Source organism: Drosophila arizonae, chromosome X (genome assembly GCF_054131065.1).
Source record: "Drosophila arizonae isolate 15081-1271.41 chromosome X, UAZ_ARI_1.0, whole genome shotgun sequence".
Lineage (NCBI taxonomy): Eukaryota > Metazoa > Arthropoda > Insecta > Diptera > Drosophilidae > Drosophila > Drosophila arizonae.
The window spans coordinates 23,400,415-23,426,400 of record NC_142927.1 but is presented as its reverse complement, the minus strand read 5'-3'; the positions used below and the strand labels follow the sequence as shown (position 1 = coordinate 23,426,400).

Sequence of the window (25,986 nt, the reverse complement as noted above, 5' to 3'; positions counted from 1 at the left end):
TTGCTTTCGAACTTCAACTGATTTGAATTTCGCGTCATTGCATTTTGTATATACATACACACACATATAAATATATTTTAGCGGTCGGCAACAAACCGTAACCACAAATTTGCAGTCAGCAGTCAAGAGTACGAAATACACATATTGAGAGTCGTGCCCACAGTGGTTTCAATTGAATATTTTACGTGCTTAATTTATGTGTGTGCCATATACATACGTATATGTATCTGTTTATGCCTGTATGTATATGCAAAAAAAAAAAAAAGAGTTTCGAAGTGAAATCAAAATCAGAGATACATATTTGCCGGCCGGCATAAAAAGTTTAAATACTTTGTTGTATACAGTTATAGATATTTATGTAAATATAACATATCAATATAGAAGCTCGATGCAATTAATGTTGGGCGGGCTGCATTGTTTACACTTTGGATGGACATTTGTGTGAGCGCGAAACCACTGTGCGAGTGAACAGCGCGTGGTGTGAAACATGTATATATATATTTATATATATATGTGTGAATGTGTGCATGCTGTTTGTGGCTGCCGTCGGAGCTATACAGTGAGTGAGCCCATTGGATTTTTTTCCACTCACCAATATCGTCTGAATTAATGGCGAGGGTGTTAAAATCCAAAATTTTGTATGCATTTTTATTTTCATATGCTTGTACATATATATCTTTATGTCCATATATTTGTGTGTGAAATGCTTGTAATGTGCAACAACGACAAACAAAGGGACTTTATTATGCATGAATCATGTTGCCTACCAGCTACTGCTGGAACGGAACATAACCAAGTTAAGTTGGCAGCGGTGTGGTGAATTTCTCCCATCAAATCTCGTGTGTATGAGCTCTGCCTATGTATTTGCTTGCTTTTTCTTTTTTTGTAAATTTGATTATGGCCGATTCGCAGATCCCTTAAATTTTGAAAATTTGTATTCTTATAGTGAAAATAAAACCTAGTTGTAGATGGTGTTTTAAAATGTATCTGAAACTATTGGTATTTCATTGTGCTGCTGCTGCTTAGCACCATTTTAAAGTGAGACCTGTGTGCAAACGGGACAGCTCTATATGAACATATTCTGTCCTATGTGTATGTGTGATGCTCTTTCTCTTTCCCTCCGGTGTGCTCGCTCTCAGGCATTTTCGAATTTCGAAAGTTGTCTCGCCGCTCTTTTCGACTAGTGCTGTTTGCGCTGTTGCCGTGAGTGCCAAAACGGCGGCAAAGTAACTAACATACACACACACACACACAGATAAAAAAAAATAGAAAAAACAAAAAGAAAATAAAGGCCAAGCCAAAGCGTAATAGAAAAAATCCAAAGAAGAAGCAACAGCAGCAGAAGCGGCAGCAGCTGCAACCAACGTGTGTATGTGTTTCAGAAGAAAAATTGTCAAAGAGTAAAAAGTAAAAAAAATAAATAAAATAAAATAAAATGAGAATTCAAAACATTTTGTTGTCTCTGCATTTATTTTATTTTGACTTTGCTTTACGAGTGTTTGTTGCATTTCGCATTTGCCGAACGCGGGAGAATCATCATCGCGTGTCGCTTGCGGTACAATGTTTATGAGAGGAGATGAGATGATGTGCGATTGTGTGTGCATGTGGATTCGTATTTGTATTTTGTTTATTTTAACTGCATTATCGTGTAGCATTTTATTGTTTATGTAACGAAAACTGAAATTTTGTTTTGGCGCCCTATATAATAAAGTGTGTGTGTGCTTTTCTGTCAAATTCGTTCAACAAGCAATCCAACTGAATTCAAACAACCTAGTCATTTGTGTTGAACCGGCCGGTCAGGCAACAGCAAAATAAATAACAAAAATCAAATAAAATAAATAAAATTAAATAAAATACAAAATTTTACAATTTTGGTGTGACCGCGATTTACATTCATTCCGAGCGAATATACCGCTAGTTATATTGTTTATCGAGTTGTTTTCTTCGCAATATATTAATTGAGAGTGAATTTTGGATAATTTTCGCGCGTATATTTGCAAAAAAACAAATCCTAATAAAGCTGATATCTTCTTTTACTTGCAGTTTCGCTGTTTGACAGAGCGACAAACCGACCAATAATAACAAAAACTGAACGTTATACAAAACAAATCAATATACACCAACACTGAATCTGTAACTAAGATAAATTGGCAAATTCAAAATGCCAACTGAACTGAATTCGCAGCAACAACAAAAGCAACAATAAACTGACATCTGGAGAAGCCGCGACACCGGCAAGTGGTGGTAAATATATAGAAATAGAAATCAATATTGTTGATAGTCTGACATTAATCGAATTTAACTCTCCTAGTTGAAGACAATTTGCTGAGCATGCAACGGAAACAAAAGCCAAGAGCAGCCGTCGAAGAAGCAGTAGCAGCAGCAGCAGCAGCAGCAGCAGCAGCAGCATCAGCAGCCGCAACAGCATCAATAGCCGTTAATAGAATAAAGGAACAGACCTGCAGCAACTGCAGCAATTGCAGCAGGACGACAAGCAACAGTAGCGGTAGTAATATCAGGATTAGCAGGAGGAGCAGGCCCAGCAATAGAAGGCCAAACACAAACTTCTCCATTTCTCGAGCAGTGCATCATCATTGGCTGCTTTGAGCAGCGGGGCGAACAGAACAGGACGTGTGAGCAGGACGAGACGGCCCCGGGCGTGTGTGCTGCGGTTGTGGTGTGTGTGCGTCGGCCGTCTCAGTCAACAACTTGAGGAGCATAAACAAAAATAGCAGCAGCAACATCATCATCATAATTCACTCATTGATCTAATTATCAACAACAATCAAGAACAAGCAAGCACTATTAGATAAAGGTACATCAAGAACAATGTCATCCAACGAACCACCGCCACGTTATGAGCCCACTGTGGAGCCCATCAATGGTATTGTACAGCCGCCGGTTGTGCCGCCACAGGACCGACCGGGACGGAATACAAATCAATTGCAATATTTGATTAAAACAGTCATGAAGGTCATTTGGAAACATCATTTCTCGTGGCCCTTTCAACAGCCGGTCGATGCCAAGAAACTGAACCTGCCCGATTATCACAAGATAATCAAACAGCCAATGGACATGGGTACGATTAAGAAGCGCTTGGAGAATAACTACTATTGGTCGGCGAAGGAGGCCATTCACGACTTCAATACCATGTTCACCAATTGCTATGTGTACAATAAGCCCGGCGAGGATGTTGTTGTGATGGCCCAAACCCTGGAGAAGGTCTTTCTGCAGAAGATCGAATCGATGCCCAAGGAGGAGATCGAGCTGGAGCCTGTCACGGCAAAGGGTGGCAAAAAGAAGCAACGTGCACCAGCCACATCCAAGGCCGCCAATAGTAGTGCCATCTCATCGGGCAGCGGCGCCGGCAGTGGCGTTGGCAGCACTAGTGCGCCGGCAGCAACAGCGACCAGCACATCGACAACAGCCGGTGGGAAGGCAGCGCAATCCTCACAGCTGACCCAGATGAGCGGCCTGTCCCAGTCATCTGGAGCGGGCGTCTCGACGCCAACGTCAGCGGCCGCACAGGCGGCAGCAGCAGCGGCAGCCATTCAAGCAGCAGCTGTTGCGGCCGCCGCAGCAGCAGCCAACGCCCGACCTGTCTCCGCCATGGGCGGCACGGTTTCATCAACAGCCGGAGGCGTTACACCGTCCATACCACCGATAAGCACAATGCCGCCGCATACGGTGCCAGGCAGCACGAACACAACGACCACTGCGGCGATGGCAGCGGCAGCGGCTGCCGCAGCGGGGGCGGGGGCGGGGCCGGGCGCAACAAATGCAGCTGTGCTTAATGCGGCCATGGCCAGCCTACTGAATCCTGCGCAAAGCGGCGGCGGCAACAGCTACGGTGCAGCCGGCCAACAGACATCGATCAACAACAGCTCCCTGCTCGACGCCAATGCGGCGACAACGGCTGCGGCAGTCGCCCAAGCACAGGCGGCAGCAGCGGCCGCCGTCGCAGCAGCTGCCCTGGACGGAGCCGGCGGTGTGACAATACCGTCGGCTGCTGTCAATGCAGCCAATGCGGTGCAAGCGTACGTGAATAGTACGGCGGGCGTCGGTGTTGGGGTTGTGGATGCCGTGATACCCCCACAGCAGCCGGCCAAAATGAAGAAGGGCGTCAAGCGGAAGGCGGACACAACGACGCCGACGGCGAATGCCTTTGAATCGCCTTACGCCCAAATGGATGCCAAGGCGGCCAAAATAGCGACGCGGCGGGAATCGAATCGTCAGGTAATTGGCAAAAAGGTAAGAGGCAATGGACAGACGTTCAATAATTCATCTAATGTTGTGTGTGTGTGTGGGTGAGTGTTTGTATGTGTGTGTGTGTGTGTGTGTGTGTGATTGATGTACTTAACATAAGTACACAAATGTTTAAAACACCAATTAGTTGCAGGGATTAACAGTCGGGAATAGCTCAGTGCTTAATACTCGCTCATAGCTTGTGTTAACAGCTATCGATTTATTGATCGATTTATCGATCCATAAAGCCTGTCCTTAGTTCAGTATATATAGGCTAGAGTAGATTTACCCGTTCATGACGTTAAGAATAATAATAGATGCTCCTTGATCTCTTTCATCTCTCTGATCGATTTTGATATCCATAATGAGCTCGAAAGCTTCTCGCGTCAATCATGAAATAAAAGCTTGATCCGATATTTATATAAATAGCCTATGACAATGAGTAAGCTAGAAAATATGGAACGAATTCATGTAAGGTAGATAAATGTTCTTCAATGGAGCCCCGTTAACGTTAGTCATGATGCTTATTGTTTAGGCTAAGGCACATTGCAAACAACACACGAATTGTTTAAACAATATAAACAATTTAATTAGATTTAAACCTTAGTTTATTTGTAAGGCAGCACAAGCAGACACAGAAATACACAAAACTCAAACTTTGAATCTATACACAACAACACAATCTTACACACACACACACAATCAGACACTACATACACACACACCTATGTATATATATATTTATATATCCAACACCAAATACAAGAATAAAGTCATCGATAGTCCATATATTATAAACGCTGCCCTTGCCTTTTACAATTATGATTTGAGATCATCGAAATGCATATTAGAACTGAAGAGCAATAAATATCGATATCGATTAATAGAGACAACCAGCCAATGGTTGATGATATTCACTTATAGTCGACGTTATCGATAGTGCTCTTCGGCTCTAATTATGCTAATCCATAAAATGTATTTATGTATATATATGTTGAACATATAATATACACATATATTTATATAATATTTGTGTATACCAACTGACTGATCGATAAACAATTTTTTGAATGCTCTAACCCATTATCGCTTTTTTTCTTTTCTCTCCATTCTATTCTTTTTTTTTTTCCAAATTTTTATTTTGAATTCGTTTCAATCATCGTTATATCGTTATTGTCATTGCACATACACCACGCACGAATCGAACAATCGACCAACAATCGAACCATCGAAATCGTTCAATTTGAAAACCAACCAAAGGATCTTACATTCCAGGGCTCGGGCTATCCAATGTCACCGTTGGGTGTGGCTGGTGTGCCTGGTCTGGTTGCCGGCGGCGCCATTGGGGGCGTTGCTGGTGCCAAGTCGAAGGAGAAACTATCGGATGCACTTAAATCATGCAATGAGATACTCAAGGAGCTATTCTCCAAAAAGCACTCCGGCTATGCCTGGCCCTTCTACAAGCCCGTCGATGCTGAGCTGTTGGGGCTGCACGACTATCACGATATCATCAAGAAGCCCATGGATTTGGGCACCGTTAAGCGTAAAATGGACAATCGCGAATATAAGAGCGCGCCGGAATTTGCGGCCGATGTGCGATTAATATTCACCAATTGCTACAAATACAATCCGCCAGATCATGATGTCGTTGCGATGGGCCGCAAGCTGCAGGATGTCTTCGAGATGCGATACGCGAATATACCCGATGAGCCCGTTGCGAATGCGGCGCATCATCATCACGGCTATTCGAGCACGTCAAAGCATGATGCAAGCGATTCATCAAGCGAGGAATCGAGCGATTCGGAAAACGAATCGAATTCGGATGAGGAGCGCAGTGCCAAGCTGAAGATGCTCGAATCGAAGCTGCTCGGCCTGCAGGAGGAGATACGTAAGCTGGTGGAGGAGGCGTCCGCTAAGAAGAAGGCCAAGAAAAAGCTGAAAGAGAAGAAGAAGAGCATGGGCCAGGGCAGTGCCAGCGCAGCCGGTGGTGGCAGTGGTGCTGGCGGCGCCGGTGGCCATCATCAGCATGCGGCCAGCGCTGGTAATGCCAGCCATGGCGGCGTCACATTACCCACCAATGTGGCTGGACTGAATGCTGGCGGTGCGGCGGGCGCCAATTTGTCGGCCCTGTTGAACAGCTCGCTGGTGGGTGCCGGCGGAGTGGGCGTGGCAGGCGGAGTACCCGGTGCGGCAACACTGCAGCACGTCCACGACGTGGCCATGGCGATTAGCCAGCTGACGGGCGGCGGTGCCGCTGGCGGAGCGGGCTATGCGGCCGGCGTCAATTCAGCCGGCGTGGCGGCTGGCGGAGGCAAGGCGGCGGCTGGTGCACTAGCGGGCGCATTGGCAGCTGGGGCGGCTGCCGGTGCCGGCGGTGCAGGCGGCGGCAGCGGAAGCGGTGGCAGTAAAGGTGCTAAGGTCAAGGGACAGCGCGGCGGCAAAGGTGGCGCAGGCGTTGCTGCCGGCAATGCAGCGAGCGGTGCGGCTGCTGGTGCGGCTGGCATTGGAGCGGGTGGCGCCTCTGCTGGCGGTGGCAGCGGTGCCGGCGGCGGTGGCAGCGGCGCCAGCAACAGTGCGAAACGCACCAAGAGCAGCAGCAACGCCAGCGCTGGAGCTGGCGCTAATGCCGGTGGTGCCAGCGGCGGTGCCGGTGCCCGTGGCAGCAGCAAAAAGAAGCCCAGCCAGGTGATGAACTTTGATTCCGAGGAGGAGGACACTGCCAAGCCAATGTCCTACGATGAGAAGCGACAGCTCTCCCTTGACATTAACAAATTGCCAGGTGAGTGGCATCTCAATCAGCATATACAGATATATATATCTTATATATTCGATCAAACATAGATAAACAGATAGATGGGGGTCGAATTAGAGTTGATTTCAAGTTTCGATGACCGTTAAAAAAGGTTAAAGATTAAAGATAGATAGATATATTAGTGAAGTTATTTTATTGAGAATCTATTGATCTTCTATCCTGATAACTGAAGTATAATTCAAGAGATTAATTTTAGATAGATTAGAGAAGATATATGCTGCAGGTAAAGTTCATAATGAATAATAATTTATATAGACAAATAGAAGTATCACTAAAAGTTTCTAGTACTCTAGAAAATTGAAAAATAATAGAACCGAGTTGATAAAGCGCAAAATATATTGAATGATTAAAGATAGATAGATAGATAAGAGAAGATTATTGAGAATCTATAGATGTTTTATGCTGGATAACTGAAGTATAATCCAAAAGAATTGATTTTTAGATAGATAGATTATAGAATATATATTCTTGAGGAACAGTTCATAATGAAAGAGAAAGGTTTTCTAGTAGTACTCTAGAAAATTGAATATATGAAAATATATAAAAGAATATGAGACATTAAATACCTATATAGGTACCTAGATAGGTAAACGAAGACACTAGGCAGACCTACAGGAAACTATCTACAGAGAATTGAAAGTAAAAGAGAAATAGATTAGCTTAAAATTGTTAAGTGATTTATAAATATGCTTGATCAGTATATAAGTATGTATGTAATATAAAATGTAAAAATTTTACTAAAATGCTTCTCTTCATCTAGGCGACAAGCTGGGACGTGTGGTACACATTATACAAAATCGTGAGCCATCGCTGCGCGACTCGAATCCGGATGAGATTGAGATCGATTTCGAGACACTGAAGCCGTCGACGCTGCGCGAGCTTGAAAGCTATGTGGCGTCGTGTTTGCGCAAAAAAACACGTAAGCCATATTGTAAGTTTGTAACTAAACCGAGACCACAACAAGAACAAGAACAAGATAAAGATAAAGATAAAGACAAAGACAACGACAAAGACAAAGACAAAGATAAAGATAAAGATAAAGATAAAGATAAAGATAAAGATAAAGATAAAGATAAAGATAAAGATAAAGATAAAGATAAAGATAAAGATAAAGATAAAGATAAACCAAAAGAAACAGCTAAAGATAAACCAAAAGAAACAGCTAAAGATAAACAAAAAGATAAAGCTAAAGATAAACTAAAAGAAAAAATTAAAGAAAAACTTAAAGAAAAGGCTAAAGATAAACTAAAAGAAAGAGCTAAAGATAAACTAAAAGAAAGAGCTAAAGATAAACTAAATGAAACAGCTAAAGATAAACAAAAAGAAAAAACTAAAGATAAACAACAAGAAAAAGCTAAAGATAAACCAAATGAAACAGCTAAAGATAAAGCAAAAGAAACAGCTAAAGATAAACAAAAAGAAAAAACTAAAGATAAACAACAAGAAGAAGCTAAAGATAAACCAAAAGAAGAAGTTAAAGATAAGCCAAAAGAAAAGGCTAAAGATAAACAGCAAGAAAAAACCGAAGATAAGCAAAGAGAAAACGAAAACCTAAAAGAAAAAGAAAAACTAAAGGAAAATGAAAAAAACCCAGAAATAGATCCAGATTTAGAACTATGCGAACTACAATAACAAGAAGAACAACAACAAAATTCATCAATAACAACCAGAACAACAATAGTCAATGCTATTAAATTTTCCTATGAAGTCAATATGAATATTCAAATTTATATGGTTGGATGGCCTGTTGCATTTTGGTGTTTGCTTTTGATATTATTGTTGATTTTCAAAATTCAAAGACAAAGACAAATTATATGAAACAAATATGCGCACAATATATTGTATATGTGCAAATTTATTTAGTGGTCACATGTTTAGTTAGCTAAACTCTCAAAAAAAAAAAAAAAAAAAAAAAAAAATAATAATAATAATAATAAAATTAAAAAAAAAAAATTAAAATCCTTTTAAGCAACCATCCAGAAAATCCCATAGCAATATCTCGATTTTCCAGCCCTATTTTTATGAATTAACGTTTCATAACGTTTTGCCTTTTCCCTCAAAACTAAAGAGAAATCAATCAATCAAGATATAAGTATTCTTCGGTCTGTCGAAGATTTAAATTTCCTTGCAGATGATGATAGCTTGTTTTTCAATATTGGAGAATCGGATATGTATTGACATATAGAAATCTTAAATTCCAAAGTTTCACAAATATATATATTATATATCCATTGTATCTATTAATAAACTAAGTAAAGTTAGCATAGATCAGATAAATGAATGTATTATTGGTTCATTTGCAAGGTTATTTAATGGAGATTCAAATGTGGACTGTATGTTTATCTATCCAATAACATTGCATGCGTCATTTCCGTGTGTCCGTTTGACTAGATGGATAAACTGAGAAATCCATAAATATATACGTATATTGTAAAATATATCCACATAGATAGATCAAACAAGGAAAAGCTCCAAAGCATGCTTAAGATTTCCCTATATATAGATATATGTATTTGTTGGTCAATTTTCAGTTAAGCTCTTATCTCTATTCACCTATGTCTGCTATCTCGGTTCCTCTCTGTATTCATATATGTAAATATATATAAATATATATATGTATTATATATATATATATATTTATTTATATCGCTTACTGTCTCATTTCTCTAACCGCATTGAGTCAGTGTTGAGCTATCGAATTTTTGGTCACAATTACTAAATGAATGTTTTCGATTTTCGTATTACAGATAAAAAGCCTTCCGGTAAATCAAAGGACGAGCAAATGGCCGAAAAGAAACAAGAATTGGAAAAACGGTTACAGGACGTAACTGGCCAATTGGGCGCTAGCAAGAAAGCAGCCAAGAAAGGTAATTATATCTAAATACAATTAGCCATTGAATGGAAATGATTACTAAGCTCTCGTCTTTCCTAATTGTTTGCAGATGAGACAACGTCAAGCAAAGTCGAGACTGTGCAGCCAGCGAATCCTGTCTCCTCTAGTTCAAGTTCCAGCGATTCATCGTCCTCGAGTTCGAGTGATAGCAGTTCGAGTGACTCGAGCGACAGTGAAGCAGGTTAGGACGCGTTTTGTTTGTTTGTTTCTTTGTTTTTTTTTTTTTTTTTTTTTTTTTTTTACTTCATATAAGATCCCCAAAAGTCTATATGCATATATATATATGTATATGTATATATTATATATATATATATATATATATATATATATATATATATATATATATATATATATATATATATATATATATATATATATATATAAGATTGAAAAACAACAAAAACTAGAGGAAAAAGAAAATCAACAACTCAGATGAAACACACAGACAGACAGACAGACGGACAGATACAGAACAACAACACCGACAACATAATATATATACACACATACACAGACACACATTCACAAAACAATACAATACACACACACGTATGTGCTTTTCATATACGTCTGTGCTTAACAACAACATAATAATATTATATATACAAAAACAACAAGAAGAAGAAAACAAAAAAACATGCAACAAGTAATTTTTTTTTTATTAAAATTATGTTTATTATTATATTGAATTTAATTACGATTTAGTTTTACAAATTAAGCTGAAAAATTAGTCGAAAGAAAATATTTTTATGGAAAGAAATCAGTTGTAAGTCCAAAGTTCTTTGTAAGCCAAGCTCGCTATAAAAAAAAAAAGAAAAAAAAAAATATATATATATATATAGAAAACAACAGTACGAAACGTAACGGAACAAAGTAGAATGGTACACACACATGTACACACATATATACATCTATGATGAGAAATGAACAGAAATTAGCTTAAAGATGATGAGAGTGTAATCAGCAAAGACTAAAAGTGGGCAATAGAGAGGCGGGTGGTTGGGGAGAGGGAGAGGTTCAAAAGCAGTGTTAGTGTTATAGTACAGCATTACGTACATATAATTACTATTTATATAGAAATATATGCATTAATAAATGCAATGATCAGGAGAATTGTAAAGTAATTGAGAAATGGAGATCGAAAATGGAACAGAAAGTAAAGTCTAGTAATTATTGGCTTAATTAAATTTCGCAATAGGCATACAATTCATAATATATATACAATATATATATATATATATATAATTTATATATATATAGTTTTAGGACTACATTCTCTGTTTATTTTAGTTGATAATTTTGTGTTAAGGTCTAGTTAAAGGAGCATACAAACAAGATGCATAATAATACAAAGTTGAGCGTGTAAAAGTTGTGAATGGATGTGACAGAGATAGAGATAGAGGTAGAGATAGAGTGCGAGCGAGCGAGCTAGTTAGTGAGTGAGCCTTGCGCTAGATGGCGCTTTTGTGCAGTGTTGTTTTGTTGTTTCTTTTTTTAAATATATAATACTTAATTGCGTGTAAAATTATTGTTACACACGCACATGCACACGTGTGTTTATGTGTGTGTGAGCATAAGTTTGAGTGTGCTTAGCCATCACACGTAACAAAATTACAAACTAGCTGCCATTGTGTCTGTCTAGCCAGTCATTAAGAAAAAAATCAATAAATTTTCCAAAAAAAAAAAAACAAAATATTTTTTTTTTTTTTTTTTTAAATGCCCAGAACAAAGTTCACGTTAAAGTGCAATATGCGTTTTATATATCTATAAATTTTTATACATTTTTATATATCGATTTGAACGCTACGCGAGTATTTTTTTTACTAATCCTCAAATATCAATGCATATTTCAATTAAAAACAAGTTCAATGTCAAGAGCTAATCCGTAAATTTAGTATCATTTCAATTTGTTAAACAAATTGTGGTGATCATTTTATTAAATTTATATATATACAAATTATTTTTTTTTTCGGATTAGTTGAGGTTATGTCAGCATAGTGGCAGCAGCAGAAATTACAAAATTCTTGGCTAAAGATTTTGGTTGCGAATTCTTTTATTTATTTTAACTAGCAAAAACCATACACACAAATGCACACACATATATACACACACACATAGACATACATAGACACAGACACAGACACATACACATACACATACACACTGACATACACAGACATAGACCTACAATCACACGTAACAGCAAAAGGATTATCGATATATATATAATAATATATATATATATATTATTATATATATATAAGTCTAGTTATACGTATATATTTACTATATTATATATATATGTATATGATTATAGATATTCTATTTAAGCATTTTTAGGTATTAAAAATTGTATTAAATGAAAAACAACAACAAAAAAACACAAAACTTGTTTATATAAATACACATTCATATGTATATATATGTATCCATTCCGACACACTCATATATATGTATGTATATACATGCATATGTATGTCTTTTAGTGTGTGTGGTCTGAACATACAGCAACTCTTAAATATATATATATATATATATATATATATATATATATATATATATATATATATATATATATATAATTGTATATATATACATCTATGATGCAAGAAGCAAAGAAAGTTTAACAAGTTAATCTTAAAGCGATATGAAAAAAAGAAATGGAAGCTTACGTATGCAAAAGCTCTACATATTTTTAAGTCTCTTGAAAAAAAAAAAACAAAACTAAAAAACAAAACATAAAAAAGCAACATTATATTATGATTACCAATATTATTATTATGAGAATATGCTGAAAAAATCGTGAAGCAATTGTGTATTGGGGGCAGCCAATCTGAAAAAGAAAGTAATGAAAAAGAGAACCAACCACTCAACCAACCAACCAACCAATCAACCAACCAAGCAATCAATCAATTTACCAACTCAAAAAAAAAAAAAAACAAAACAAAAGTAATTTAACTCATCAAAAAACACTCAATGCAGAAACATTGAAAGACTATATATTATATGTGTATATGTATATATATATATATATATGTATATGTATATGTATATGTATATGTATATGTATGTGTGTATATATACATATATATATATATATATATATATATATATATATATATATATATATATAAATATAAATATAGTAACGAGAACACAATATTGAGAGAAGCATAAAATAGAAGCTCACAATATTAATGCATGTATAGAAGTTATTCTATGTACGTACTATATGTATATATATTTATACATATGTATACAAATAAGCATATACATACATATACATATATGATCATTTTTATACCATCAGTAGTGCATAGATTTATTTCTAGTACACAATCACACATCTACACTCTTAACTGCAATCATTGCTAGTTTTTAATGCTTTCCTGAGAGAGTCTCTAATATATATATATATATATATATATTTATAGATTATATTATAATCTAATATATATAAATATATATTCATGTATATGTAAATCGTATATATATACGATCACATTTATCTAATTGTACATTTCCACTCATATTTCATTTTCAAAGGGAAAGTCAATTGTGATTTGTGAACAAGGTGCATAACCTATGTTGATATCGATCAATCAATCAATCACGCTCTTAGTCACAACAGAGATTTAAACACTCACACACGCACACATTCAAATTAGTTATTATTTATTTGTTTGTTAATTTGTGTTGTAATTTTTCATGCAATTATTCAATCGCAGTCAATCAGATTGCCAATCATATTTCAAGTTGTGGATCGGATCCACATCTGTATCTCTTACTCATATATGTGTCGTATTCTGTTAGTCACTCGTATCTCTTTCTCTCTCTCTGCATATTGTATATTTAATGCTCTTTAATCTACATTTTATACACTGGTTTGTTTTTCTCTAATTATTTGTAATTTATTTATTATTGTACTCTTTTTTGTCCTTGTTATTTCTTTTTGTGCTCAAATACTAAACACAGGGATAGTATGCAATTCTGTAGATGCTCTCAATTATCTATTGCGCGCACTTCTCGTACATTCATATCTCCTATTCAAGCGCTGCGTGCTTCGAAGTGTTCGCGCTCCTGTCAATCAGCTTTCTGTCATGCAATGAGTTGTATTGTCGCGCAAGCGTTGTTTTATAGCAGTCTGCTTCAGCTTCTAAAAAGCAGCTGTTGCCTACTTTTTTGGGCGACTACTGCGAGCTCTCTCCCACACACACACACACACACACACACATAAACACATACAAACACATGAACTCGCGCATTCACCATACGAACAGACATTAGGGAGTGTGAATGCAGCTTAAGCATATATATATATATATACATATATATGTATATGTATGTAAGTATATATATGTGTGTATATATACATAGATTTATATATAAAAACAGTTTCAATATGTTATAAACATATATATTTATATGTTTCATAACTCTTTAAAGAGAACAAAGAAAAATTCAACAAAATAATAGCAAATTATGAAACACTGATAAAATTCAAAATACACAAACAAACACACACACAATTCATATGTGCATTAATTAAACAAATAGTAAATAAAAAATAAGCAACAAAAAAATAACAAATAATAATAATACAAAAGAAAAAGAAAAAAAAAAAAAAAAAAAAAAAAAAGCCAATGAAAAATAATTGAAATTTAAATTGATATTAAAATACACTTGCAGACAATGTGTAAAAATAAGAAAGTATGATACAAGAATAAGAAAGAAAGAAAAACAAACAAAATACAAAAGTCAACCAACAACACCAATTATCAACGATTAGTAAATACGTATATTAATAATATTTAACAATTTGTAAGCAAATACAGTGAGAATTAGCTTGACTGTTTGAGAGAGTGGACAGGGATGGGATAAGCGGGTGGGAGGGTAAGGGTGTTATATAAGTAGTTAGCTAGATACAAAATTAACAAAAATTTAATGATGATACAAACAATTAACAAAAACAACAAACAAACAAACACCGAAATACACACACAAACACACACCCACACATACATACAAGCGCAATGCTGGGCTTAAATATTATATGTGCTCAATACACAAATTGATTTCATATTTTGTATGGCTCCGCCCACTATGCACAGTGCTTAAAGTTTGCTTGATTTCTCTATCAATTCCATCGGCTCGAGGGGAAGTTGCGCGCGGGACGGGTCAGGGGAACGAAACGAAACGAAACGAAACGAAACGTTATGAAAGGAATGAAAAAAGAAACAATTTTGTTGTATGTTCATTGTCACTATTTACCGTTAAATGTGATTTGTTTTCTAATTTTTAAAGTATGATGTACTCTTCCAATTTGAAACTCTAACGGAAAGCTACTTCCAATCTAAGACACACACACACACAGACACAGACAGAATCTATATATACATACATACAGACAAATAGCTAAAGAATTTGATGATGAAACTCGTAAATTAGTTAATATTTAAAAACAAATAATTAATAGACGCCGTTGTAGCAGCAGAACGAGCAGTAAATCGAGCAGAAATATGATCTATTTATGTACTTTATATATGTATATAGATATATAGATATGAGACAAGCAATACATTTTTTAAAAACCCAAAGCAAAACAAAAAACAATAACAACAATAGCAGCAGAGAAAATGGGGAGAAAAAGACACCAACTAAATGTAAATTGAAAAGCGAATGAAGTCGAGGAACCAAAAGTAAAAATTAAAAAAAAAAAAAATCACTAAAACTAAACTGAAGCTAAAGAAAACAACAAATCTACAGACCGCACAGACAGACTGCAAAAATAAATAAAAAAAAAACATTAACATATATATATATATATGAGAAAACAGAGAAAGCAAAAGAATAAAACTGAGTCAAGTTCTAGTTGAAAATGTCGAGCCATGGAGTTTGTTTTTGGACTCCGTGCAGTGTATATACACATGTATATATATATATATATATATACATCTTATACATATATATATAGTTTAGGTATGTACAGACATATGTACACAGATATATACATGCATACATATATAGAAAAGAGAGAAGGTTAAAAAAAAAAAAAAATAATTAAATGTATTTTCAAATCGCATTTTATTATTTATTTTTCGGCTGTCGGCTTTCCCCTTTACACATTGTTTGCACGTTTTTTCAAAAAAAAAAAAAAAAAAAAAAAAAAAAAAAAAAAAAAAAAAAAAATGTAATGATAAAATAAAAAAAAAAAAGAGCAAAATGAAAAAGCAAAAATATAGAAATGAATTAAAACGTAAACAACAAATTGCATTAAATAAATTTAAATATATAAAAATTTTAATATTAAACTAAATGAAAACAGCAGCAAAGCAGAAAACAACAACACCAACAATAATAATAATAATATAAATACATTAAAATACAAAATAAAAACAAAACCATGTTTCAACATTATTTCACGCAAGGACAACAGCAAACAAGATTACATATATGTATATATTGTCTATATATATATATATATTTGATTTGTTTTTTTTTTTATTTATTTATTTATTTTTTTTTTGCTAATAGATAACACAATCACACACACTTGCACAAAAACGAAACACAGACAAACACACAACTAACTCAAAATGAATTTTCAGGCCTTTTTAAAAATTTTTATTTGCTGTTACCCGAAAAAGAAAAATTTTAATTATTCTAAAAATGCCGAAAAAATGCGCAAACAAATTATATGTTATACTTTTTTTTTTTTTAACTATGTTAGATTTTTTTAACTATGTTAGATTTGAAAAAAAAAAAAAAATTGTTTTCTAGTGATGAGCAGAAAAAAAGGATTGAAAACAACAACAAAACAAAACACGAGTATGTAAAGAGAGAGAGAGAGAGAGAAAGGAAAGAAATCGTGAGAGTAGAGAGCAAAAGGAAAAGAGAGTTAGAAAGTAACACCCAAACAACACATACACACACACACACATGTAAACACGCTCAAAGTCTTGTTAAAAATAAAAACTAAAAGATGAAAAGAATCATTTTAAAGCAAAAATAATTAATTTTTGGTTTCAGCAGCAATCACACACACACACACAGACAGACACATGTAAAGCCAAATTATAAAAACAGAAATATATATAAAATAAAATCAATTCAATGCAAAGAACATAGTAAAAATCTTAGCTAAAGGCAACGTAAGGCATTCAAATAGGGCAGGAAAACTTAAAAGAAAGGAAACAAATTAGAAACGAGGAAATTAGAGAACAGGCGATAAACACACACACACACACACACACATACATACACGCAAACACATGCAAACAACAAACATGACACACACACACACTCACACTTAGCATAAAGACGCATTATAAATTATTTGCAAATTTAACAATAACACACACACAGACATACACACACACAGACACATTATACCTATATCTACAAATATTTATAGTAAAAATAATATTTAATATTAAAAATCAGCTGCTAAGAATGAAAATAAAATAAAAACACAATAAATAATATGTTTAAGAAATGAAAAAAAAAAAAAAAAAAAAAACAACAACAAAATGCAGCGCAACAAAAACTAAAAAAAAAGGCAATGAATACAACAACAAAGAAAAATGTTTATTAAAAAGAAACAAAAAAAAAATACAACTGTGTTTCTGCATTCTTTCAACAACATTTTGATTTCCGTTTCAAATAATATACTCTACATAAAAAAAAAACACGACATGAAATATGTAAAATATATATATATATATATATACAATACATATATAATATGTATGTGAAGGTTGGTTGATGATCCGCTCTTGTGCGCTGGATGGCTTTGGTTGCGTTTCTCTCTTTTGCCGTGGCAGTTCTTTTTTACTTCTTACAGAGTTTAGGCTTTGGAGAGAAACAGAGAGAGAGAGAGAGAAAAGGGAGTGGGCGGAGAGGCAGACAGACATTGAAAGAGGCAGCAAGAAAACAAAGTCAAATGAGAGAGCGAGAGAGATGAGTGTGAGAGAGAGAGGAGGGAGTCAGGGTAGTGAGAGTTGGTTAAAAAAAAAGTTCAAAAAATAACAAAAACTCTGCCCGCCCGTAAATGCTGCGCCCCTCTCCCTCCCCCAACTCCCCCTCCACCCAACGACAATTGCTTCACATTGGTTTCAGCGTTCTCCACAATTGTATCGAGGTATTTTTCTTTCACACACACACACAAACACATAGAAAACCTACATACGCACACTATATATAAATCCTATAGCTATATATATATATATATATATATATATATATATATATATATATATATATATATATATGTATATATATATACATATATGTGTATGTATATGTATATGTATGTAAGTGCGCACATTAAACTTAACTTCTATTTCAATTAATATTTTCTTCCTGCATTTATCTTAATTTTAACCCACATAACTCACATTTCTCGATCGATGTATGTATAATAAATTATTGATTTATTTATTGATCTCTAACGTAACGTTCCCCTCAAACTTTCCTCCTCACTTTAATCAACCAAAAATATTTTTTGTTTTTCTTCCTACAATTTACTAATATTGAATATCGTAAAATTTCAGGCGATGCTGACGATCGACCACCGCGCAAGAAAAAAGCACGTGATCCGCAAGTAAGTAACTGTAGCAATTACGATACGATATATGATTAAACTACGCTATATATACACGTGAATTGGCTATGGAATGAGACGGGGCAATATCAACTATATGATAGAGCGAACAGCACAGACAGACCTTAATATGTGATTAATTATGATCGAGCAAAGCCAATAGAAAGCTGTTTAAATATAACGTAACGGAACGTAGCATATCGTAACGTAACGTAATGGCATAGCTTTGATAGTTGCATTGATTCTATTTAACAACGATTAACATTCCATTCAAATGCTCCCAATGTTATTATTGTGAACTGTTGTTTATATTGTGAACCGTTTCTATGTGGTGCTGTAGGTTGTATAGAGAATCTGTAAAGTTTTGTTCCTTCAGAGAGGAGTTGATAATGCTATAGGCTTAGAATGTGACAATCATAATTATAATAATAATTAATGATTCATAAATGTTCCTTGTTAAAGAGCGAGGGCTTCTCGTAGAATTAACGCCCTTGTTTAATATTGTTTTGAAATTTCTTTTTAATCATGAGAAATCTGTAGACCTTACGTTTATTAGACACTCCAACTATATAATTATCGTTGTAACAGCATCTTTGGAGCACATGCCTATATCGTCCTCAATGCTCCTTCCACCTCATTTAGACTTCACAAACCTCTTTTGGAGCGCTTAATTTTCCCAGTCTAAATAGACCTGAATAGTATTTTCTTTCTCAATAGTATTTTATTACATGCTAAATTCTGTAGTATTCATTTTCTGCATTTTATAAGGATACGAATTTGAAGACTTAGGGTTAGCTAAAAGTCCTATGGATATTAGTAGCATCTACGACAGCTTTATAGCTCAACCCTTAGCCACGAGCATGCAAACTGCATCTTGCTCCATATCTCAGGAGGTCTCTAAGCTTCAATTGGATAGATCTGGATATAGCTAATATAATAATCATAAAATAATAAGAGCTTCTTCGTAAGTCTCTTCTGGTGTGTGTGTGTGTGTTCGCAATAGTGCCTCTTTCATCATCATTCTCTCTCTCACTCTCTCACTCACGCTCTCTGTTGATTGCCTCTCATTTTGTAAATCCAGAGTATGATAGGCAGTATGATGACGAGTTTGCCAACGGCGCAACAGCATCAGCAAATGCAAATGCATCTGGAACATGTGGATCAGCTTCTGAACACCATGCAGGATGTCACCACGCCCACACATCAAATGAGTAAGTAGATCAATTGTCATTGTGACTAAACTGGACTCATCTCGTTCTCGTTCTCATTTACCTTGCCATATATCCATTTCCATTTCCATTTCCGTTTCCGTTTCCGTTTCGTGAACTGTGTCTGCGTACGTTCGTCCATCCCAGATACCCTGTTGAGCAATGCCAATACGATGGTCGCAGCGGCCATGATGAACAACAACAATAAGACGGCGCCGAGTGGCGGCAGCTTCGATCCGGGCAATATGTTGCATTCGTCGGGCCATCATAAGAACGGGGTGGCCGCAATGAATACGACGGCGTCCGCTGCTGCTAGAATACCGCCGCATGGCTATGGCGGAGCAGCGGCAGCTGGCGCTGCTGCGCAGGCGGCGGGCAGCGTGGGTGGCATACGGATAGCTAGCAATCTGCACAAGCAGCCCGAGGCGAGCGATCACCATGCGGCGCTGGCAGCGGCGCTCGCTTCCACCGGCAACAATAGTAGTAGCAATGCCAACAATAACAACAACAACAACAACAGCAATGCGGGCATGGGCGTTAACGATGGCCTGTCGAGCGCCTCGCTAGCCGCCGGCCTCAAGCAGATACCGCAATTCGATGATCCCGTGGAGCAGTCGCTGGCCTCCTTGGAGTTTAGCGCCTCCTCCACGGGCAAGTCCTCACTCACGGATAACTTTTTAATGGCCCACCAGGCGCACCTGATGCAGCAGCCGGGCGGCAATCAGCAGCAGACGGCGCAGCAGCAACAGCAATTCGCCCTGCAGCAGCAACAACAGCAGCAGCAACAGCAACAACAGCAGCAGCAGCAGCAACAGCAAATGGACTACATGACCGAGCTGCTGACGAAGAGCGTGGAGAACGTGGCCGGCATGAATGGCAACCATTTGCTGAACAACAGCCTCTTCAATCTGGACATGGCCACGGCTGCCTACCAGCAGAAGCAGCACGGCCATCAGACGCAACAGCAGCAACAGCAACAGCAGCAGCAACAGCAGGCGCACAACAATGGCTACAATGTGACCGACTTTAGTGGGATGGCTGGCTTCGATAATCTCAATATGTCCTCGTCCAGCTTGCTGGATCATACGATGCCAATGGCCATGATGATGGGTAATGCGGGTGGCAAGCTGAAGGATGGTGACCAGCAGCAGCAGCAGCAATTGCAGCAGCAGCAACAGCAGCTCCACCAGCAGCAGCAACAGTTGCAGCAGCAGCAGCAGCAGCTGCAGCAGCAGTTGCAGCAACAACAGCTGCAACAACAACAGCTTCAGCAGCAGCAGCAGCAACATCATCACCAACAGCAGCAGCAGCAGCAACACCACCATCAACAGCCGCAGCAGCAACAACATCAGGTCGGCAGTCAGGCGGCCAACAAAATGCTAATCATACCGAAGCCCATCGAATCGATGATGCCCAGCCCGCCCGACAAGCACCAGTTGCAGCAGCAGCAGCAGCAACAACAGCAGCAGCAACATCAGAAAGTGCTGCCACCACAGCAATCGCCCTCCGATCTGAAGATGCACGGCGTTGGTGCACACGCCGGCTTCCCGGTGTTCAAGACTGTTGAACAGAATCTAAAGAATGCCAGCTCCTGGTCGTCGCTGGCATCGGCCAGCTCGCCGCAGAACACGGCGACAACGTCGAGCAAGCCCAAGCCGGCCATGGACTCGTTCCAGCAATTCCGCAACAAAGCCAAAGAACGTGATCGCCTCAAGCTGCTCGAAGCGGCCGAGAAGGAGAAGAAGCACCAGAAGGAAGCTGCCGAGAAGGAACAGCAGCAGCAGCGCAAGCATCACAAGTCCTCCTCATCCTCGTCGGCTGCGTCAGCGGCGGCGGCTGCTGCTGCTGCCGCTGCCGCGGCAGCGTCGGCAACACAGGCGGCGGCTGCTGCTGCGCTCGCCAATGTGGCTGGCAATCCAGCCAGTGTTGGCAGCAGCAACAGTAACAGCAACAACAACAATAACAACGGCAACAACAACAGCAGCAACAACAATGCCGGCAACTCGGGCGCTCAGTCGGGCTCGCAGAGCAGCGGGGAACGCGACCGGGCGAGCAGCAGTGCCACAGATGCATCGCGCATCGGCAGCAGCAGCGGCGGCAACAACAGCAGCAACTCGGCCAACAGCAATGGACCTGGCAGTGCCGGCAGCGGCAGCGGTGGTGCTGCTGGCGGTGGCGCCAATAGCGGTGGCAGCGCCAGTGGCGGACATTTGGCCAACACCGGCAGCAATAGCAACAGCGGCGGCGGCATCGGTAGCGGTGCGGCCAGCAGCAACAGCAACAGCAGCCTTGGCGGCAACATTGGCACCGGCTCCAGCAGCCAGGGCGGCGGCAACAGCAGTGGTGCAGGCGGTGGCGGCGGCAGTGCGGCTAGCGGCAGCAACGGCAGCAATCTGGGCATTGGTGGTGGCGCCTCAATTGGTGGCGCTGCCTCCGGCAATGGCCATCAGTCCGCCAGCAGTGCCCAGGCTCAGCATGCGGCAGCGGCGGCTGCAGCTGCAGCGGCAGCGGCACAAGCCACCGCAGCGGTCTCTGCCTCAGTGCTGGCTGCCTCACCACTGGGTGCCATGGAAAGTGGACGGTTAGTGGTCAAAGCGAAACCTCCTCAGGGTCATCCATGTAACTCATCCACTATGCTGCTCTCTTGTTTTTCTTCATGTTTATAGGAAAAGCGTGCACGATGTTCAGCCACAGATAACGCGCATGGACGACATTAAGGCGTCGCCGGGTCAGGGACAGAATTCGCCGGCGCAGCAATCGCCGCAGGATCGTGCAGCTGCCAAACGTGCGGAGCAGCGACGCGCCGAACAGGAGAGACGCAGACGCGAGGCGGTAAATAGACAGAGAATTTTGGAGAGATGTGGAGTGGGATTTCACGTTTCTATAATATATCTTTCTTCTTCTTCTTCTATGCAGATGGCTGGACAAATTGATATGAACATGCAGAGCGATCTCATGGCCGCCTTTGAGGAGACTCTGTAGGCAACGGCCGCGACGGCTGCGTCGTCGACAAGCAGATCCCACAGCAAGTCCCACAGCGGTGGCCACAGATTGCATACACATAGGCGTCGGTCGCATCACCACAGAAAACACCGTGAATAAAACAAGAACAACAAAAACAACAACAACAAATATGACAACTAATGGGAAAAAAGGACAACACTAAAGCGTTGACAACAGCAAGGCAAGGCTGGCACAACAACAACAACAACAACAGTAGCAACAAAAAAATTAAATCATAAGGAGTGCGCGTACAAGCGAAACACGGCAACAGCAACAACAACAACAACAACAACATCGACAATGTTATAATTGTTAAACATAAGCAATGTTCGAAGTAATTATAATTATGTTAAATCAACTACAATTACACACACATGGAATGCATACCATTACCAATATGTACATATGTATGTATGCATTGTGTATAGATTCAAGCAGGCAAGCACACACGCACACACACACACACATACACACACGTTTATACAGACAACACAAGAGTACACTAACAAAAAAAGGCAAATTTCCTTTGGTTATAAAACAAAAAATCACACACAAAAAAAATAAATAAAAAATAAATAAATAATTTTTTTTTTTTTAACAATATTATTAATATAATATTACTATTATTATTATCATTATTATTATTATTGATACTTGCATTGTAATATTTGATTATCCTTAGGCGTTAAGATTCTAAATTCTACGTTTAAGCAATTAATTTTTTTTATACTTGTTAACTAATTTAAACAATTAAGTGCATAAACAAGAAACAAGAGCATCCACTTAGATTTTACATTATACAATTTAGTTACACACACACACATATATATACAGAGAGAGACACACACACACACTTACACTCAGAGAAGTGTATGTGCACAAAGAGAAAAAGCAAACATAATAGAGAATTACAAACAAAAAATAAAGAAAAAGAAACATTGTTAACAACAGTTTATGTGTAAGCATATATGAACATGTATTGCAACACACACACACACATACACACGCATATGCATAGGTAAATACACAAAAAACTTATATACTATATATACATATATATATACTATAGTATATAGTATATATTTATATATTTAAGTGCAAAGTTAGTTTTTAAGTAGCAACGAAATTTTTTATGTAACAACAAAACAAAACAAAACAATTCGTAAATATTGACAACAAATGTTTTGTGTGTGTGAGTGTGTGTGTGCATGTGTGTATGTGAGTGCGTGAGTGAATGTGTGTGTGTGCGTTCAATTAGAAAAACCTAGAAATAGGCAAATAACAAAAAACATAAGCTGAAACATCACATAAGTGCAAGGCAAAGCGATAAACAGAAAACACATCAAAATGTATAGCAAATAGAGTAAAGAACCACACACACACAGTTTTACTTTAATCCCGCTCCCGCCCAAAAAAAAAAAAACAAAAGAAAACTAAAACAAAAAGAAAAACCCTTATGCAATATACAAAATATACAAATCGAACTCGTAAAGGGTTCGTGTCTTTAATGTCAAATCAGATTGCAATTCCTTGAGAGCCTTAAATAATTGTTAACTGTTCGTTTTTGCTGCACTGGCAATTGCATATTATTATTAAAAATATGCATATAATTAATCGCTTGCAGTTTTGTTTTATACCCTTACGAAGCCACACGAGAGCCGAATTCCAAACTCAATGAGTAGAAAATACATAGAGATATATACAAATACATATATAGCTTATAGCATATACATATATACGACATCAATATAGCTGCCATAGAAATATTATTGATGCTGAAATCATTGACGAGATATGGATTTCGTTTTCGATCTGATAACTCGAAATGATAAGCTGATTAAGAGAGATATATACATATATATTTTTTTCTACACTTGAAATTAGGCTCCTGATTCGAATGTAGTTTAGCAATAAAATCAACTTCGATTCCAATTTTTTTGTAATGTATTTTTTTTTTTAACATATTGAACTTCCATGAAGATCTTCAGTTATGCGCCTGGCACATATAAGGTGTATTACCCATGGGCCAGTCGAATAGTCAAAGCTCCTTTAATTAATGTTTATTGTATGGCTCCTGACCTTATTCTAACCAGTGCGGCTTAAAGACGTTCAGCGTGTGCAACAATAACAACAACTGAAATTGACACAGAAACAAACAGAAAGAGAAAGAGTAAATATAATATATAATGTGCACACATAGTTACAATTTATCTTAGTTGTCTTAGTTGTAGTAGTGTTGTGTAACGTAATGTGTGTGCGTCTCCTGCGATCGCATACAATCAGTTATTTGCGAGTCTAACTGTAATTTCTCTCTCCCTCTTCCTTTGCTAAAAAGTTAATATGTTTTGTATATAAGGCGGAAAGGCGAAAACAAATATAAGTGTGTGTGTGTGTGAGTGTACGCATGTGTGTGTGTGTGTGAGCTCTTTTACGTAACAACCTATTAAATTATACACAGACACGTATACAAGTTACAACACCACACAAGCCCCTTACAATACACACCCCCCGCCCCTAGTACACGTCCCCACTATATACTTATGTTGTTATGCCCCAAACCAATCCAGCACCCCCTTAAAGATTTCACTTCTAATTGTGTAAATTAGCTTTTTTTTAACTATATATATATATACATGTATTTCAATATATATATATAACTTTTTTTTCTATAATTAATTTTAGCATTTAATAAAGAATGAAAGAAAAATATCAATAAAAAATATATATACATGTATATATATATATATATGTATATGGAAATATATATATATTTATATATATATACATATGTATAAACAAAAATAAAGATACAAGAATTAAAACAAATTAATGCAACAAGTTTTCCTTACTATTCGTATACCCAAATAAATAAAAAACATGCATCAACTATAACAAGAACAAAACACTAATTATGTATACATGAATACACATTTTAACAGCCCTCCCTGCCACGCCCCCCGCCCCGCCCACAAGCACATGGATGTTTCTACACGAGAAACGATATGAAATTTGTAGCCTTAAACCAGGCGCTGGCATTTTAGCAAATAATTGTTGTCGACACTTTGTTAACTAATAAATGAGGGAGCGCGATAAAACTGTAAAATATTTCAAATGTAAAATATAAACGAAAAACAAATGCAAATACAAGAGATTAGTTTAGCAAACGTCTTAGCCTTATACGATGCATAAACAAACAAACAAAAAAAAAAAAAAAAAGGAAAAA

At 37.5% G+C, this 25,986-nt stretch overlaps 1 protein-coding gene across 8 annotated transcripts; it reads left to right on the top strand.

The window, feature by feature from the left end:
* The first annotated feature begins 601 nt into the window (after nucleotides 1–601).
* fs(1)h (female sterile (1) homeotic) lies at nucleotides 602–25,986 on the top strand. Of its 8 annotated transcripts, none has more exons than XM_089475135.1 (12): nucleotides 602–1,369; nucleotides 2,044–2,244; nucleotides 2,312–4,251; nucleotides 5,506–7,024; nucleotides 7,818–7,988; nucleotides 9,805–9,924; nucleotides 10,000–10,131; nucleotides 18,503–18,552; nucleotides 19,634–19,763; nucleotides 19,908–22,341; nucleotides 22,427–22,592; nucleotides 22,677–25,986. In XM_089475135.1, the coding sequence occupies exons 3-12, from the start codon at nucleotides 2,830–2,832 to the stop codon at nucleotides 22,740–22,742; spliced, it is 6,210 nt and encodes a 2,069-aa protein (XP_089331261.1). In that variant the 5' UTR covers nucleotides 602–1,369; nucleotides 2,044–2,244; nucleotides 2,312–2,829; the 3' UTR covers nucleotides 22,743–25,986. The 8 variants fall into 8 exon arrangements, with proteins under 8 accessions (XP_089331261.1, XP_089331262.1, XP_089331267.1 ...); XM_089475136.1 differs by lacking the exon at nucleotides 602–1,369 and adding an exon at nucleotides 1,463–1,874; XM_089475141.1 differs by lacking the exon at nucleotides 602–1,369 and having other exon boundaries at nucleotides 2,103–2,244; nucleotides 2,312–4,236; nucleotides 5,521–7,024.